The sequence below is a fragment of the Calliopsis andreniformis genome, chromosome 1, assembly GCF_051401765.1.
Source record: "Calliopsis andreniformis isolate RMS-2024a chromosome 1, iyCalAndr_principal, whole genome shotgun sequence".
Taxonomy (NCBI): Eukaryota; Metazoa; Arthropoda; class Insecta; order Hymenoptera; family Andrenidae; genus Calliopsis; species Calliopsis andreniformis.
Genome location: NC_135062.1, coordinates 5,912,424 through 5,930,695, shown reverse-complemented (window position 1 = coordinate 5,930,695; position 18,272 = coordinate 5,912,424). Strand labels below are relative to the sequence as shown.

General features: G+C 33.3%; 1 protein-coding gene across 1 annotated transcript in view; it reads right to left on the bottom strand.

Annotated features, from left to right (window-relative positions):
* The window catches only part of Pde9 (phosphodiesterase 9), a 210,063-nt gene that overhangs the window by 21,512 nt on the left and 170,279 nt on the right, over positions 1-18,272 (bottom strand). The window contains exons 5-7 of the mRNA XM_076377885.1: positions 11,835-11,959; positions 10,322-10,529; positions 6,987-7,101 (exon numbers count right to left, since the gene is read on the bottom strand). Coding sequence (XP_076234000.1) covers positions 6,987-7,101; positions 10,322-10,529; positions 11,835-11,959 — 448 coding nt within the window. The remainder of the gene's footprint in view (positions 1-6,986; positions 7,102-10,321; positions 10,530-11,834; positions 11,960-18,272) is intronic.

The following is an 18,272-nucleotide window of genomic DNA, read 5'->3' as shown; positions in this document are numbered from 1 at the left end:
CATTATCAGTCTGAAGTCTGAGATGTATTTCATCTTTTTCCTACAAGGCTTCAAACATTACGGTTTTACAAATGCGCTTGTTATCTTGTAGGTATCTTCTTTGTCAGTAAGTTTCAAATTAAACAGAATAATTTTTGTTTTAAAGATGCTCGTAGTTCAAGCTGAAAATGCTTCAACATAATACTATTCTGGTCAGAGAAAGTTTGAAGAAAATATAATACCGTAGTTCAATATTTTTACGAGATAAGTCTGTTTAATTTAAGGTAAATAAATAGGATAAAGATCAATATTACTTTCTTGATGGTTTAAAACAACTTATTGTTAGATATGGATAACAAATCTATTTAAATTAAGATTTAACTTGAGACACAATAAATTAAAAAAGAAAAACAGCATAAAAAATAAGTAGATATACTGTATTGCAATTTCTTCATTCTGCAAACATATTGCTCTACTCTCATAACATAATAATCGAGTATATTCTTTGATCACAGATCGCCCTATAGACCCAACATTGTCCTTCACAAATATCTATATCTTTCTTGCTTCAATTTTGAAAGAAATCAAATACCTACAAACCCAGCATCACTTGCTTCTCAAGTTTCAAACCTTCCATAAAATTCTATCTAACATATTCGAAAAATACGTCTTCGGAAAGAAACTTTTCCGGACACATAAGTACATGAATTTCCCCTCTGGTAAGGTAAACAGAATTCCCCGAGTTTCGTCATATTATTGCAAAGGGATTCCGTAGAAAACTCATAATCACGATATGGGCAGTGCGTTCTGTCATATCGATTTCACATGAAACGCGTTTCACAGTTGGAATGACACGATACTATTCATCGTTCGCAATACGAGGAGTCGGCTAGCTGATATGGAACACCGTACTGGCTTGATATTGTTTCTTCCTAAACATTGCAACCGCGAACCTACGCGACGCAAACGACATCTGAATAATTCATTTCGTTGTGCATCGCGAAAAAGAATGCTCGAGCCAGATCTCGTTCGACTTTTGGTCTAGAAATCGTGACCAGGCTTCATCGTGCAGCGTCGACAACTTCCTCCGTGGAATGGAAAATAACAAACAACTGACTATATTTCGAGAAAAAGTTCTGTCATCGTGGAAACCTCCAGTTCTTATAAAAGAACGGATACGGAAGAAATGGCAGAGGAGTTGGAGGACACAGCCTAATAACGCTGCTTCTCTGCCATGCAGTTTCTTGCATTTTGCACTTTTGTAATAATATATCGGAAGGGTTTAATGCATAGAACACAAAATTGTTGATTTATTTCGTTTGTTTATTTACGATAGAGGTAGTAAGAGAATTAAATTTGTTTTTGTGAAAGGGAAGCGTGATGTGTCAGTGTCTGACAATCGACTGACTTATACTACTGGGAACTAGAAACTGATCACCAGGAACTCTTTATTGTGTTTATCGATTCTTAAAGAAATAATGAATTCGTTTTTATACTATATATCGGAATTTCTGTTCAATATCTTTCCACTGTTTATTTACATAAACCTTTACATATATTAGCTTATTATTGTAAGAATAATAATAACAAAAAAGACAAAAGCAATAAATAAAAAAATCGAGAACTTTTGTAACAAAAAATGTAAGAAAAAAACACCCCAAAATATGTTTATTATCACTTGATTCGAAAAAGGTACTGAAATCAAAAGTAGTTGTCCCGTTTATACATTGTGCTCCACAACATGTTAATAGAAAATCACGATAAAACATTAATATTTTAAAAGGATTCACAAATAACGGATACATGTGAAAACCAGAAAAATTGAACCTAGGGTGAACTTGCGGAACCCTTTTTGTGGGATTTTCTAATTAACATGTTGTGAGGTATAATGTATAAAGCAAGAAATTTTGGATGCATTTTGGGGTGGATTAATTTTTTTGGAGATTTTTTATGGGTTATCTTTTTTGGAAATTTTTGGTGGGAACCAGAATCTAAACCGAACTCAACTACTTCGTGTTTTTACATTTTAAATGTCTTTTTGGGAGATTTATTCGCATAGATAAATTCATTGGAGTACATTATTAAATATCGATATAAAATATTAATTGAAATATAAGTTGTAAGGTTCCTTTTAAATTACAAAATTTACAACACTACGTTTTCAGATTGTGTAATTTTCATAACAATTCTTTCTTTCAAATGAACATTTAAAAACTAACCTTACTGTTTTTAATTTTACGGAATAGGTTTTTGAAATCCTTGAAGCAAATTTTGATTTAATGCAGTTATGCATTCTTGGAAAGTCACTGAAATAAACTTTACAAATTAAGACAGATATAAGTCCTCTTTGAAGGAGAGACAACAAAATTATCGAGTTATACTACTTGCATGCACAGTCGTGCAAAGAACACTCTAAGAGGTAAACATTACTTCGATAAACCAATTTCGTCAAGTAATTTCGTTTTCAAGGAAACTGTGACATTCAAACGGTCCTCGGAAGCTCAATTAAGCCAGGAAAAACAACCGACAACCTAACGGTGGAATCGCTTAAATCCGCGATATAATTCATGAAGAGCAGATTAAACTTGGCATACAATTCGTTCCGTCAGTAACTGCATCTATATGTAAAAGCAGCGATTTGATCATTTCGAGTGGCACGAACTCAATTTAACGAGCTTATTTCCATTTCATTGGTATGATGAAGGCAACAGAAAAGGATCCTTCATCCACAGACCTGGGATACATCAGGCATTTATTGCTCTCTGTGCCCTTTTACGTAGAGTAATCAATTCTAATTATTAGCATTAAAAGAAAAATCTGAGAAAAGAATATCACAAATTCTGGTACTATAATGACAAAATGTTCAAAATTTTGATAAATTTATCACCATTTCTAGATTTGAAATATTGAAAGGCTGCGCTGAGAAAGCAATCGGAAGGTTAGAATAATTTTTGGAAATTTGATAGTGGATGTACAGTGCTACTAAAATAAATTGTAATTTGATGACAGACATGATCAACATTTTATGCAGCTGACGAGTAACAAATAAAAGTAATGAATAAATATACTTTTAATTAAACAAGAATTTCTTGGAGTAATTTCAGCTGGCGAATAATTTTCTCTGTAATGAAATACTCGACTAAGAGAAATTTATTTGTTTAATTACAGTATCTTAGAAATATACTATATTCATTCGAAATAAACCGAGTAAAACCCAATTCTGCTTGAATGAAATCTGATTATGATTTATTCTACCTAATGAACAACTTTTAGAAAAATTAATTTTTCTCCAGTTAACAGGTTAACGGGAATTCTATATTTTTATTTCATGCTTCTATCTTCAAATTATACAATACAACCATAACTATATTACAGAGGTTTCAATTATTTTATTGGTTTTCTTTTATTCAGGATTGCTATTATTCAATGTAATGACAAGAAGAGTAGAATAGAATATCAACTGAAACTTGAACTATAATTTAATATTAGTGTTCCGTAAATAATAATATACTTAGTATTAACCATGAAGAATGTGTTTTATACGAGTTTCGTGATTATTAAAATCTCTCCTTTCGATAAAATAATCTATCCTCTTATTTCCAACTTCACCTCATCTATCAAAGTCTCTGTCCTGAGATCAGCATTACCTTTTTTCCAAATGTATGTACAATCACTAGTAAATATATTTACGTATTCATAAAAATCATATTCCCCTCTTTATACATTTTCATAACTTACACATGTTCCTTTATCAGTGAAGCAACTCAAGTTGTATACTTTAATTAACTGTCAAACATTAAAGATGCTCTAGTGTGTTCGAAGGTGATCGTTTGAAATGCAACATTTCAGAACCTGTCGTGGCCGAGCGCGATAAGAACCTCAGAATCGACTGATCGCCGTCAGTCACATAACATTGTCGATGGATGCACTAGCTTAATACAGATTATAGGTAGCATTTAATCATCTCGAGACATGGTCGCCTGGCGGCCCATTCGGATTAACAGGTTCTCGGTGGCTCATTGATAGTCAAGTCGGACGTACAGCAACAGTGTTCGATCTTGACTTAATGCATCGAATCGATCATAAAATATTACAATATTTTGTGATGGATTATGATAATTACACGGTACAACAATAAACAATAATTGGTACTGATAAATTCTAAATAAACAGAGATGGAATGTGATTCGAACGAAAAGGGGGCATTTTTCGTGTTACTGTCGTAACTGTAGAATAAAATTTATAATACATTTATAAGTCTAATAAACTTAGATATTGACTCGGCTGAATATGAATTTTTCACAATTTCGGTTACATTCTACCGTTTTCGAAACCACAATTCAAATAAACGTAACTGATTTAATCAAAACTTATATAAATGAAATTTAATACATAGATTGATTTTTGTGCATAGGTACAAACACGAATTCACGCAGCTTTATTAAAACATAAAATAATTCGTTAATCAGACTGGAAATTTTGAGGAATATTGAAGTATTGTAGCACAAGGAGAACATTGCAACCTAATCATTAAAAAGGTTTAACTTCATTCTGAATCTAAAAAACGAAATTAGGTACAAGTTTTAATTACACGATCTGCATATTAATTACTTACAATTAGTGCCTTTCTTTAAACAAAATTCAAATGATTGAAAATCTACTTAATTTTTACTGTACGTTTGCTTAAATAGGGGAACATTGTGAATAGTAGGGCAATAAGGAATTACGTACAAGATATATCAGCAAGGGATGATTAAAGGAACCTTCGGAATGGATTTACTGTAATAAATTCTAGGATGGATGACAGTAAGTAGACAGCTAATACAATTTAAGAATTTCCAGGTTGTATATGATCAATAGTTACATAAAAGCTTCGGATCCTGAAAATCGAAGAGAAGTCACGTCTTCCTCGTAAAGCCAAATTTATTCACTGCCTTTAACAAACACCACAACGTAGCTAATACTTTTTTACTCATACTTTATCTTTTATTGCGTTAGTCTCAATTTGTTGTATTTAAAGCATCTCACGCGGGATATTGAAGGACATAAAAAACAAATCGTTTAATATTTTGCTGTCTTTAGTAAACGTTTAGCAAAACCTTCTCGTGAGTAAACCAGGATGCACTGGAACTGTAATAGTTGTAAGCGAATCTTGTTCACTGTGGTTTACCAAGAAATAGTAAGTATGATTACTTACTAATAAGAATAAATAGGAGAAAGAAAAAGTTAAAGATAAAGAAAAAGACAGCAGGGAGGAAAGCACAAATTTCAATTTAAAACTATTTGACTGATAGCTCGCTGTTAATAGCGTGGATCCACTTTTGGTCCTTCGTCTGAAAAACACCGAGATTTTGTAAAATATTAATCCTTTCATCGCTTCTTTATTTTCGGGACTAGTGCAAAAGTAATCGATCCTTATATTGAACGAATACTGTAGTAAATGAATGAATGGTGAGTGAAAAATATATTTAATATTATGCAAGACACAAGGTACGAGGTGTACCTTCTAGCAAAAAAAGTAATCGTTACTGATGAGAGGATTAAAGATAGCGTCATCTTTTTCAACGCAATAATTCTTTCAAAGAATCTACAGCGAAATAAATATTTTACAAGAAATTATCTGCGCAGTGCGTAAGAAACTTCCCTTCGAAGTAGAATAAGCAGATGATTGTAGAATAACCGATAGTGTTAAGCGATGCAAAACATTTTAATGATCACACTCCAGTTAACTTGTAGTGTTGATGTAAAGGGTAATACGTTTATTCAATATATGGAATGTAAGAATTTCCATAACTTCGATAATGGCTTTTAACAAGGTTGAGATATATATATATATCTAAATGCGCTGTTACACCCTAAATTAATTTTACGCAATTATTTCGAATATGGAGTTACTGTATGTAAGATACTATTCCTCCGATAGTTTCGAGGGATCTGAACTTTCTTAGTTTGGATTACCCAAAAGTGAATCCACACTCAAGTTCTAGTTGCGGATGCATCTGGAAGGAGTTAAAACTAGCTTTTATTAGTTAATATCGCTGTTGTTGCCTTTAGAAAAGCATAGGTGAATACTCTACAATGTTAAAATAACACAATGCAATATTGAAAAAAGTTAGTAGCCCTAGAAAAAGAGAATCTACAATTCTTCCTACTTATTTTCTTCCTACTTCCTACTTATGCATCTGGATTGGAATTGTCTCAAAATCCTTGATCGTTCTCAGAGATTATGGGTTACTCGAACCTTCTGTGGTCCTTCAGTTACATATTGTAGACGTGAAACAACTTTCTCACTCTTGTATTCCATAAAGATATTAAATCAAGTGTGAACCACTGTATACATAATGTATAACACATTTACATTGTATACAAATAATCGTCTAAATTTAAATGATGTCTATATTTAGCTTCAGATGTTATGGCTTTTCATATTTATAGTTTTTCAGACCAATCTCGTAATAAGGAACATAAAACTACAGAGCATTAATAGTTAATATTCGTAGTTACAATGTGTAATAAAGTTTCTATTCAAAACGAGCAACTATATTTTTCAGTACGTTTGGATATTATGGATGCATTTAAGTGCTTGTTTAATTAGTGTATTACGTGCGGAGAACACTCATGCGTGTTTAATACAGTAGTATTAGGTTTACAATTTCCACGCAAAGGGTGTGTCAAGCGTTGGAGCCTTACAATTGATCTTTTTGTGTTTTCAGTGAAAACACAAAAAGATTTAGAAAAAAGGTTGAAATCAATATTGATTCGTAAAATCAAGAATTAAATCATCACGTGTGATAAAAAGAAACAAGTTCTCCTTCCTACTTCCATCTCCTTTAGTTCAGATCGTGATAAAATCGATCGACAGGTTCATTGCGCGTTTTCCACCTTCGTAAATCGAATTACACAGAGATTTCGGGATGTAATAAAAGTATTTCTCGCTGTAAACTGTGTGAGAAAACGGAGTTCCAGCTTAAGCTATAGAGGTAAGAAAAGATTTCCAATCGACTCACCAGATATTGAGGAACTTTTCCCGCACCTTCCGCTTCATGCTGTCGCTCTTCCGACGATACTGCAATCTGCGGCAAGAATCCGCGTAGATGGGCTCCGGGAGCTGTTTGTAGAAACCTGAAAGTGACAGCGGTCTAGAGATTGAACTGGAAATTTCGGCTGATTGGACTCTCAGGAATACTTTGAAATTACATTTTTCTCGATATAATGTTACTTATTTTAATATTTTTAACTTCCCGAAGACGTACCAAATCGATATACTCATCTCTAACAGTGTACATATGTAGTTTGCATTCTTCGATGTAAAAGAACCGTCTTTATTCTTTTTGCTTTATAAATTTATTTACTTAGGTATTTGTTTTCTCTTGCAACAAACATAAAATTCGTTGCATAATTTTTCGTTAAATATTATACATTTTTTGTAGTTTTTAATCATGTATGCTTGAAAATTGTTGATTTAATAAGGTACACATTTTTAACGAATTTTTAAACTGTTTATTATTAAAAGGTTGCATTATGTTCAGGGAAAATAATGAGTGTATGCTTCTATACTAACAAGAGAAGGTTGTTTGCCGAATATATTTTAACAATTACAAGTAAAATATTAATTAAAATAACATAAAGCATACTAACGTTACATGTTCTTTTCTCCATATATAGAAATTTAAAAGTAAATTCTGCTTCTTCCTTTTAGCTTTTTAACCAGTAGTTGCACATCCAGTCAGACAAATCTAACAGCACCGACACTTTCTATCTCTTTCTTACACGAAGCCATTGAATAAAAGAAAGAAAGAGACAAAGTGTCGATGTGGTCAAGATCGTTGAGTTGGTCGTACTTACGATTGCGGTACACTTCAAATATTATTCATATTTTAAAAATTTACTATGCTTTCAGTGATTCTGATAGTGTCAATTCTTTTGTATATCACTGTGACAATGTACGATAACTTAGCAATCGAGATAAGTCTGAATTCTATTAATTCTAGTTCTAAATCTACACACCTATAGTAACTCTTCCATTGCTAACTTAGTATTGACTAAATTGAAAAGAAGAGACGTACAAGCTTTACTATTTAAGTGAGAGCTATAATAAGAGATATTAAAACATTTCAGTCTACATAGATTTCGAATAATAGTTGAAAGAGTTGGCCATATGTTAAAATTTATTTGAGGTGTTTTGAAGTCCAGCAATCTATGTTATAGATTGTTACAATCTAATTTATAGATCTATTATATCAAGCTACTCATAATCTTTTGGCTTTAACATTCTATGTTTTTTTAGTTTCAGTTTTAACATCTTGTGGTTCGTTTAGATCAAGAGAACGAATGTGTGTCGTTCTCCCATCTTCAGCAAAATTTAATTACTATGACTGAATAAAATCGACGACTGAATGGAAGAATGTTTGCGTCACTTAAATTTTGCTAATGCGAGAAAAGAATGAGCATTCGCTCACTTGGTCTAAACACACCATTAATATCGAAAATAAAGCATGAGTAAAGTATCAGTCGGTTGTTCATACAAACAATATCAATTCAATATTCAAGCACCATACTCTAATAACAATAGGTTAATTATTAGGTCACCCTTGGAATGATATTATTCCTCAAATTTTAATTGGAAGAGAACACGAATTATTTGAAGAATAAATTCAAATACTATCTGAAATATACAGCGCGTGATTAATAGGACACAATCGTCAATATTAAGGTATTTATAGTTAGTAACCGTCAGCAGAAATAAAATTTCTATGATTACTTGATATGTATCAATATCAAAGCTCTCGACGTTCTCCGTCATAACGTTCTTCAACATGAATACAATCTGACAAAGACTGAACACCGTATCGAGCAATGGGAAAGAAAGATTTTGGGGTCAAGCTTGCTCGCGAACTCGTAGAGAAACCTTGTATCTATATACGCGTTTGGCTAGGAACCGAAGATAGGAATAGCTGCGACGCTTCCCTGCATGGGCAAATATTTATTCAGTGGTAGGCGTATTCAGCCGCGTCGATGTTTATTCGCGCGTATATCCATCGTCCCCGTCAGATCGTCAGCTTTCGAATAATTTTTTGAATCACCTGAGGGAGCCTGAGAATTTTTCGAAATACGGCCAATATAGAGGTAAACTCGAAAAAGCTGCGTCATCCAGCTTTCAGAAAAATGGAAAGAAGCAAATATTGAAAGCAGCTGCCGCAAAAAATAAGATTAATGAAGATGCCGAGGTATTTTATAATCCCTTGTTAAGCTCTTTTGTCCTATTTTTGTTACACATCGAGCTACAACTTGCTATCCAGTTTTGCAATACGAATTTTCTATATGGCCAGTTCTATGGAAGTATTGTGAAGGTTCAGTTTTCTAGATGAAGGTACATGGAAAGCTCGTTTCGTATTGTTCGATTTGACGAGAATGGAGGTAACGAGCGTTGAAAGAGCACCAGTGAAGCTCGGAACGCCTCAGACTGATCGTTCCTATTTTCTCTTTTTTCTTTTTCTATGAAGTCCGTTGGTCAGCTGTGTAGTTTCAAGCGTGCGGTGTTTGCGTAGTGTGCTTGAAAAAGGCAATCGAAAGATTGTATGGTTCAGTTCCGAGAATGATGTATTTCTGCTTCGTATTTTTCAACTTTCATCTGTGATCAATTTCTTTTGTACAATTATTTTCAGAGAATTTCATTTCATTTCTCTTGTGAGGGAAATATAAAAAAACAAAGTGATGTGTATTTGACATTTTGATCGTGTAAATACGCTATCAACTTATATTTATTGTATTTACTGAAAACTGGAAACTTTCATGTATGTCGTACGTAGAAATTGTTTAAAATTTGAAGCCTGAGAATTTAGTTCAACGGTATTAACATTAAATAGTTTCATAGATTGTAGTTTTAATTCTCTTAACTATGTCACATTTTCAAAACATTCGAGTTTAGGTCTTAATTGAGATCTAGAATATAGAAAATGCTTAATACCTAAAAATACACTTAAAAATGAGGGTTTAGGAAGACACCAGTACATAATATCTTATGGACATTAACACTATCATTAAAGTTGAAAACTTTCAACTCCAGTATCTCAAAAATAAAAATATGAGACTTAGGCCCTTTTGCCTTACAACCACAGAATTATCCTTATGGTAAGCAGATAATAAAGCATTCTTATTTTTCTATACATATAAGGGACGTCTTCAAAACAATTTAGCCATCGCTATTTCAACGTCTTCTTCGGTAAAAATAAAAGATATGAGGAAATTTAAGCGTCATATCCTTTCAATTTATCGAGTTCTGAAACTTAGTCGTCAAACTGTGTATTCGATGAGACGTAAAGGTACTTGGTGCAAAACTTACTCAGCCAATTGAGCTGGTCGTTGTGCTCGAACTTGTTCTTGAAACTATCGACCTGCCCCTTGAGTTCACGAAGAGCGAAGGATGGCGTCGCGTACAGAGCCTCTTGCTGCTCCTGAAGTTGCCGTTCCAAGGCCGCCACACGTCTCTCGAGAGCCCACAGCACTTCCGCCTCGATCACCCCCGACGAGGCCGGATGCGCTCCGACGATCTTGAAAAGAGCAGAGACACGTCTTGCACATACGTCCGAGCCGCCATGAAATCGACTACATCGTGTATATACTGTAAGCTTTCGAAATGAATTGCACCATCGGTAATCTAGAGTAGATACACTACTTCCTATAAATAGGGCAGGTTAAATTTTATAAGTGACATTTTCATCGGTATTTTCTGAGCTAATTTGGAAAATTTAAATACCATTGGGAAATTTGTACAGCTTCGTGAGTTTAAAATATTTTTATTATGTTTTGAGGGTTCCTAGATCCTAATATTTTGAATGGTAAATAATTGTAAAAAGTAGATGCAGAAATATTGTTATTCTTTATTTATTTTGTTTACAGTCTAGTCTAGATCCTATGATTGGAATTATAATACTTTTGTTCTCCACTTGAGTGAATTCTAAAAACGGTTGCAACATAAAACGACTCTGTTGAATGGTTACGTTGTTTGTTTGATTAAACACGAGCGGCAAGAAGTTTTGTTTTCCATTTTGTTTTGGTTTCCCAATAATTGCTCAAAATATGATCTCTATACATACACGAGTTTATTTATAATATCTTTATTTATAAATAAAGCGACGCGGTAATAAAGGAAAAAATCGATAATACTCCTACGTGAGTACTCTTACATGCGTTACATGGTATGACTTCATATGACACTATCATTTATCAATAATATAAGTAGTAAATTCGGTAGTAAAGTTAAAATTACTTTACATTAAGGATTTTTAAAAATTACTTACCTTTTTTGTAACAAACTACATTTAATTATAAATACTTGTAAATACTTGAAATTTCATTTATTAAGGAATTCTCAAATCGTGTTTAATATTGACAATATATTAATTTTGAGGAAAATTTAATGTCAATTCATTTCTGCTTTTAACTGGAAATATAAATTTGCACGTTTTGAGTCAATTTAAGGTGAAGAATCTGACGTTAACAATAAACACTACTTCATAAATCCTGAAATCTCATTACTGTCTGTTCCAGTAAATCTTCATTATCGCAGAAGAGTGTTTCTATGTATCCCGTTGAGTGTCGATAGCTAAAACTCATTTTTACAAGCAATCGGAAAGAAACCTCATCGAGAAAAGTTTTGAAAAGCAGTTACTTTCAAGTACAGCAGTTCAGTAAACGTGTTTCAGTGAAGTTCTCCTGAAACGAGTGCTCTCAGGAAGTCTCCAGAAAAATACTGGATTATATTATTCAGCGAAAAACATTAAGAAACATTTCGGAGGAACATGAACGAGCTAGGACGTCGAGGACAGCTGTACAGGATAGCTAAGGATCGTTACCTGAAGAACATAGGGTGTGTCGGGTGTGTTCACCGGCAAACTGGTTGAAATGTTCAAGAGCTTTTCCCCTTTACGAAGCTTCACGATGTCCAGAGGGCCAGCCTCTGCCGCATTTCTAAAGAGTTCTGTAACAGAAAAGCGAAAGAATTTGTTAGAAATTTTATGTTCATTCATAATATAGAGCTGGATATACACTATTTAATAGAAAAGATAGAAAGATAATATTAGGAATAATGGGATCATTTTATTATCTCAATTTCAAAGGGAGAAGTGTCTTCTTAATAGTATATAAGAAATCTTTTATGACTAAATAAATTTCTGAATAATATTTTATTTTGATTCCTTACATTCGGTTGCAATTAATAATCGAGCAATGGGTGAATTTAAAAAATTGCTAGAGTAAACAAACTGATATATGTTAGGAAATTTTATTTTATTGCATAAGTTAATGTTTGAATAATTATATTCACACTATTTTAGGCAGAGAATGACAGATTGTGACTTGTTCATTGTCCACTGATGAAAATAAGTTCAGTAACCTATTTTATAAAATACGAAATTTTGAAATAATGGAAACGCCTTATCTGCAAAGACATTGTTATTTATGTGACTTATCTGTAGGTGGGATGAGAACTTTGACATTAATAAAAGAATGAAAACTATAGGACTGGACAGAGATGCAGAGAGATGGAGTAGGTAATATTACACGGAACATCTTACAATGTCATAATATGGAATGCAATGTCCGTAATTGTTGCAGTCTTGGCATGTAAAATAGACTGTAGATTTATTATATTTTCTATAATGATTATATTGATTGATTACTAAAAAGATTAAAAAATGTATGATAAACCCATTTTTGATATCTCATTTTTATAAAATACAGGATGTCTTAGAACTGATGGCGCAAGTGAAAAGGAAGTGATTCTACATAAAAAAATAAATCGAAAATATACAACAAATTTTTTTAATATCAATAATATCATTTAATAACTGTACAGAAGTACAGTTTTGAGTGTTTGGAGGCTACACCGCGTAAGGGAAACACTCTCGGTCTGACCAGTCTCTGCTGTAATCTAGAAGCCTTCCTCCTCCCCTGTGTATCCCTCGAACGCTTGTAAGTGTTCTTCGTTACACTTATATTCGGTTAAAATTCAAAGTCACTTTTCTGGAAACCGAAATATGATGCAAACAAATTTTATTCTACATTTTGGTAATATGTTTTCATGTAGAATCACCCCATTTCTATTTGTACTACCAGTTTTGGAACATCCTGTATAAATCTGAAATCTGAGAAATGTACCACATTTATTTTTGAAACGTTTATCAGAAAGATTGAATTAATTCGACTCGTGTTTCGATTAAGCTTATCGAGTAACATGTAAACAAATTTATAGAGATTAAACATTCTTTTGTGAAATAGTAGAACAGCACAAAACATGACGTTTTGAGGACCATCCACCCAGTGAAAATGTCAACAACGTTGAATTACACTCTTCTACTATCTTTGACGCGAAAATACAAAAGGTATTCACTCACTGGTAATTTTTCACGATTTGTTATGGTATACTATATGTAGAACACTTCTATTTCTATAACAGAATATTTCTTCAATATAATCTTTACTAAAAGTTCAAGAATATCTACCTCTTTTCCATTAAATTTTACATTTAGTATTCTTAATACAATAACCGAAATAAAATTTATTATAACTTCCAATCATTTTCTAGTCCCCGTCCCTACTTAACACCATCCTCTCAACAACACCTACTCGATACATCGTTTCCTTTTCTCTCTTTCATTTTTACTACAATGGAATATGAACAAACAAAAGATCAGCTTTGCGGCGAAAAATTCATGCAAATGAGAAACCATTCGGCGTCTGTCAACCCCCAAACGATAATGCATCAAGAAATGATGTAGAGGAACGTCGAGTCGTTCTTCTTACTTGCATTCAACGCACTTGAATACCATAAATTCAGAAGTAAATGAATGTGCGGCGCTGTTGATCAACTAACCAACAAGAGTCAAGAACAACCGCATAAATTCCTGCGGTGCACCAAATGAGATTACCATTTAACAACTGCGACGTACGTATTATTCCATTTTCAAAACAACGGCAACGACTGGAAAATGTGAAACGCCCGAGCCGGCGAAACGCTGATGAATGCAGCCCGAACGAAGGACTGGAAAATATTCGCGCGCTGTATTATAGAAGATTAACACGTTTCTCAATGAGTAATGGTGGCCTGTGAGCCAGGCAACAATTAATCATCGCTTCGTACGCGCGCGTTCTAATGTAGATTTATACGTGCAATAAACCGATACATAGTTTCGTTCGCATTGCAAATAACAAACAACGGTTGCAAGTTGAACGACTGCTACTATTATCGTAAATCTCAATCGTTAATAAAAGGACTGTTGTTGAGGTTGAATTATTAGTCCTTAATGGATTTAGAATTGGTATTAGGCATTCATGATTTTGTAATTAGTCTTTTGGGTAGAAATAGTGTAAGAGTTGAGCAAATTTGTAATTTTTGTACTATGTTAGGCGTGATATGGCATGATACTGAAGTTTGCGCTAATGTGACAGTTTTTGCTTCTATGGTCCCAGATATATTTCATAATTCTACATTTGTTTTCTTTTTTGTATTAACATTACTGACGAGTTTACAGAAAGAGATACGTTTGCGACGTCAGGTTATGCTCGTGCTAGCTCACTTTGGTTTTATCAAATATGTGACAGTGCACGCAAGCATCACTCTATTGCTTTAAATAAATTCAAGATACAAGAAATATAGTAATAGAAAAATAGAAAGGGAATATTCTATCTCTAAAAATTATTCTGCTATTCTCCATTATATACAATGCCGAACAAAACAATGTTGAAAATTGATCTTTATATACATGACTATTAATAATTTCTATAATAGATCATTCATTTTATACTGGTAAAATTTATCCATACTAAGGTACCCCACATTTTATTTAACATAAATATTCAACAATTTTGTTTTGTAAAATTAGTGTTTCTTCATTCAGTTTGTTTTTTAAACTTTCTTTAATTCCCCACTGTACTCACTTTCGAAATGCTTAAACCGAGCAATGAATTTGTAACTTTTACAAAGCACAAAGCTCACATACGCTTCATTCTCATTCCCAAGTTTGCTAACACACCTGGCGAATTTATTTTCCCTGACAAGTTGCATGCATCCCAACACTCACATCGGCAACTTAAAAACAGCTAAAAACCTGTACATCGCTAATGCATATTGCACTACCTCGCCCATCTTATGCATTCAACGAAAATGTTTCCAATTAAAAGACCCATGAAAAGGTGGAGAATTTATTCATAGTCCACCCTGCAGTGGCTCGAATCGCTCTTCGCTCGAATGGAATACTACGGAAACGTGAAGGAATACATTGTACGGTCCGAAAGGGGAAAGAAGTGGATAAAATTCAACTGTGAACGTCTGATGCTCCGTTTTAAAAAAACCTGAGAAAAAAGAAGTAAATAAAACGCGTCGTTTCCGAACTAGGGTAAGAAAGGAAAAGTACAATCTTAATAGTAGTCGGGTCCGATGCTTAAAAAAGGAATAAAAAAAAATGAAAGTTTTTCCCTTCTGTTCGAGTTATCGATTCTACATGAGCACATCTCCCGAGAGAGAATTCATGATTCGTGAGGGGTGAAAAATGGATTTTCCAAAGGACGTCATACGAAAGTCATTTATAAAATTCAGCTGTTGCTTCTTCCCTTCTGTGAGCGACATTATTACGACCGGAAGAGGGGACATGAAAATATATTATCAATCGTTTTTAATTAAATGTCGTTTATTTGTATTTCTCGGATGCCGTGGGATGATATATTTTTCAGGGAATATTAGAGCGTAAGTGCTTTTATTCCAATAACCAATATCACTGCAACAATTCGAATAATATAATTTATTTAGATTAAATGGTTACTGTCCATTTGATTACGAGATTGAAAGAGGATATTGCAAGCTATGCTTATTTGTAAAATATCACGAAACTTTGGTATTTGACTTTTTCTAATTTTGTGCTAAATTAAAATAACATTTTTAATTTTGTGCTAGTTTTAAAATATATTTTTGAACGATTTCATTAAAATTCGGGAAATTATGTAGTTTAATGACTTCTCTCATATTTTACTATTTCGATTAAATCCTTTTTCGCTGAAAAAAAGATTAATCGTAGTAGCTTGAACAATTATTATATTTTCTTTCATTTTTGCAAATTTACATTTGAACAAAAATTTAATAATACATATACCCCTTCACGTGTTCATGAGATCATTCATATTAAGGAATGTTGCCAAAATTGCAGCTTAATGTAAACTTAACCCAAATCTAACTTAATCTAACATAACTTCTCCGATGAATTTTCAATATTAACTGAAGTAAACTGAAAAATGTATTTGCAGTTACTTTTACGAGATAGGGAAAAATTTAAAGATTTGACGATAAAATACCACTTTTAAAAAAATAACTAAGTGTCTCTTCGTAGCTGAAAGTACACTTTCTACTACAGCCACTGAGACTCATTTTCAGTAAATTAGGCAAAGTCGCAAATTACTACTATAAAAGTTTCAGCAGTTTCCAGAAGGATATAAAAAACAACAACTTTTTTAGTAAAATAAAAATATGCAGAACTTTTTACTACACATTTGGAATACTATTTCTTATTTTTCCTCCATTTTATTACGTTCGCCTACACTTTCATATTCCCTTTTACGAACTATCAATTCAAATAGCGTTCACTCTATAAAATTCAGTAAAACACTCCATGTTCACCACGTCTACACTCTATCACTCCAAGATGAAATACGGTCCGTTTCGACGCAAAGAAAATCCATACTACGCTAAGGAATAATCCCAATGACCGTGTCGTTCCAATATTCATGAACTTCCTGGACGGCTATCATACATGCAGCGCAACGGAGAAGCACGAGTGCACGCGGAACACGGTCACGAGTGCGACGCGTACCCACGCCTACGCATGCATCTGAATGGGGGCCTCTAATTAAATTGAAATTGTTCATACTCTGCAGCGGGAACAATATTTACGGCACACAATCGCACTGTCGGGCCCGTCGCGAACGCACGTGCGCGAACCCCGCGAAAAGGCTGATTTTAATTAATCCATCTCGCAACATTTCATTAATTATTCGCGGCTGACGCCAACTACGAATATCGAAGCGATCGTTCTACGTCCGCTTCTCGAGATTAATGACTAGCCTGTTATCATGAAAATACGCTTTTCTATTATTTCTTTCCTCGCCAATTAACACGAATTGTTGCACTGTGTACGCGATATTTATATTATGTCCGTAGTTTGAATAGCGAGTAACTGAGTAATAGGAACAATTTATACGTTGGTATTTTAAAAATATGATTTCAAAGGATTTTAATAAAATTGTTGGTAGTAACAAGTAACTACACTTTCTTTCTGTTATTGTAATCTGAAAGCTCAAATAAGTTTTAGTATAGATATGTGTCTAGTTAAGAGTATCTACAACTATCGCGAGTTGCTCTCGAGAGTAGAGCTTTTACTGATATTCGAGGCTATGGATATCTAACCCCATGGAAAAAGCTCTATTGGAAAGTAAAATTCAGTAATTTAAATAATATGTGCTCGCAATTTTTATGTGAATCCATAAATTGACACATAATTTCAGCGTTGCGTGTTTTCTTCGCCTCTGAAAATTAAAATAGTATTTACATACTTAACTAGAAATGCGTTTGCTGAATACTACAAAACTAACCTTTAAAGCTATTTTAAATTTCAGTCAAACAAAATAATATTTCTTACTAAAATATGCACAAATAGACATGCAAAATTTCAAAATAATATTTGCTGAACTTTATTCTGGGGCATCCAAAATTATTCAAAGTAAAGTTCAGCATAATATTTTAGCAAATAATTTCGTAAGTTAAGGTTAGTATTTTTGGATTTTACTTATCCAATATTGTTAGATGATAAATGAAGTCAGTAGCTTTGGTTGCACCGAAGTAAAGTTTACCCAAGTGATATATTCAATATGTAGATTAGAAAAATTTTGTTTAGTGTCAATCCTGCATTATCTCTTTTCACGGCACTAAGATTTCACTGTACTAACATCAAATTTTCGCCCTCGTAAAATCCATTGTGACGACCATTACTCGCTCCTTCTCGCTTCACTCACAGATTTACAGGATAATGTTCACATTTGATGAGGTGCTGAGTGCCTTTCATGGCTACATAAAACGGCGTGACCCAGAAAGGGGTGAAACATTCGGAGCAAACGGTTTTATGTCAAACCAGTGGATACACCAGTGCGTTTATTGGCTACCAGTTGGTTTGTTGGACGTCCTGTTAAAATTCGACGAACTGTCGACAGAGATTGGTCGATAAATGTTCATTTGGAATCGAGCTAACTGT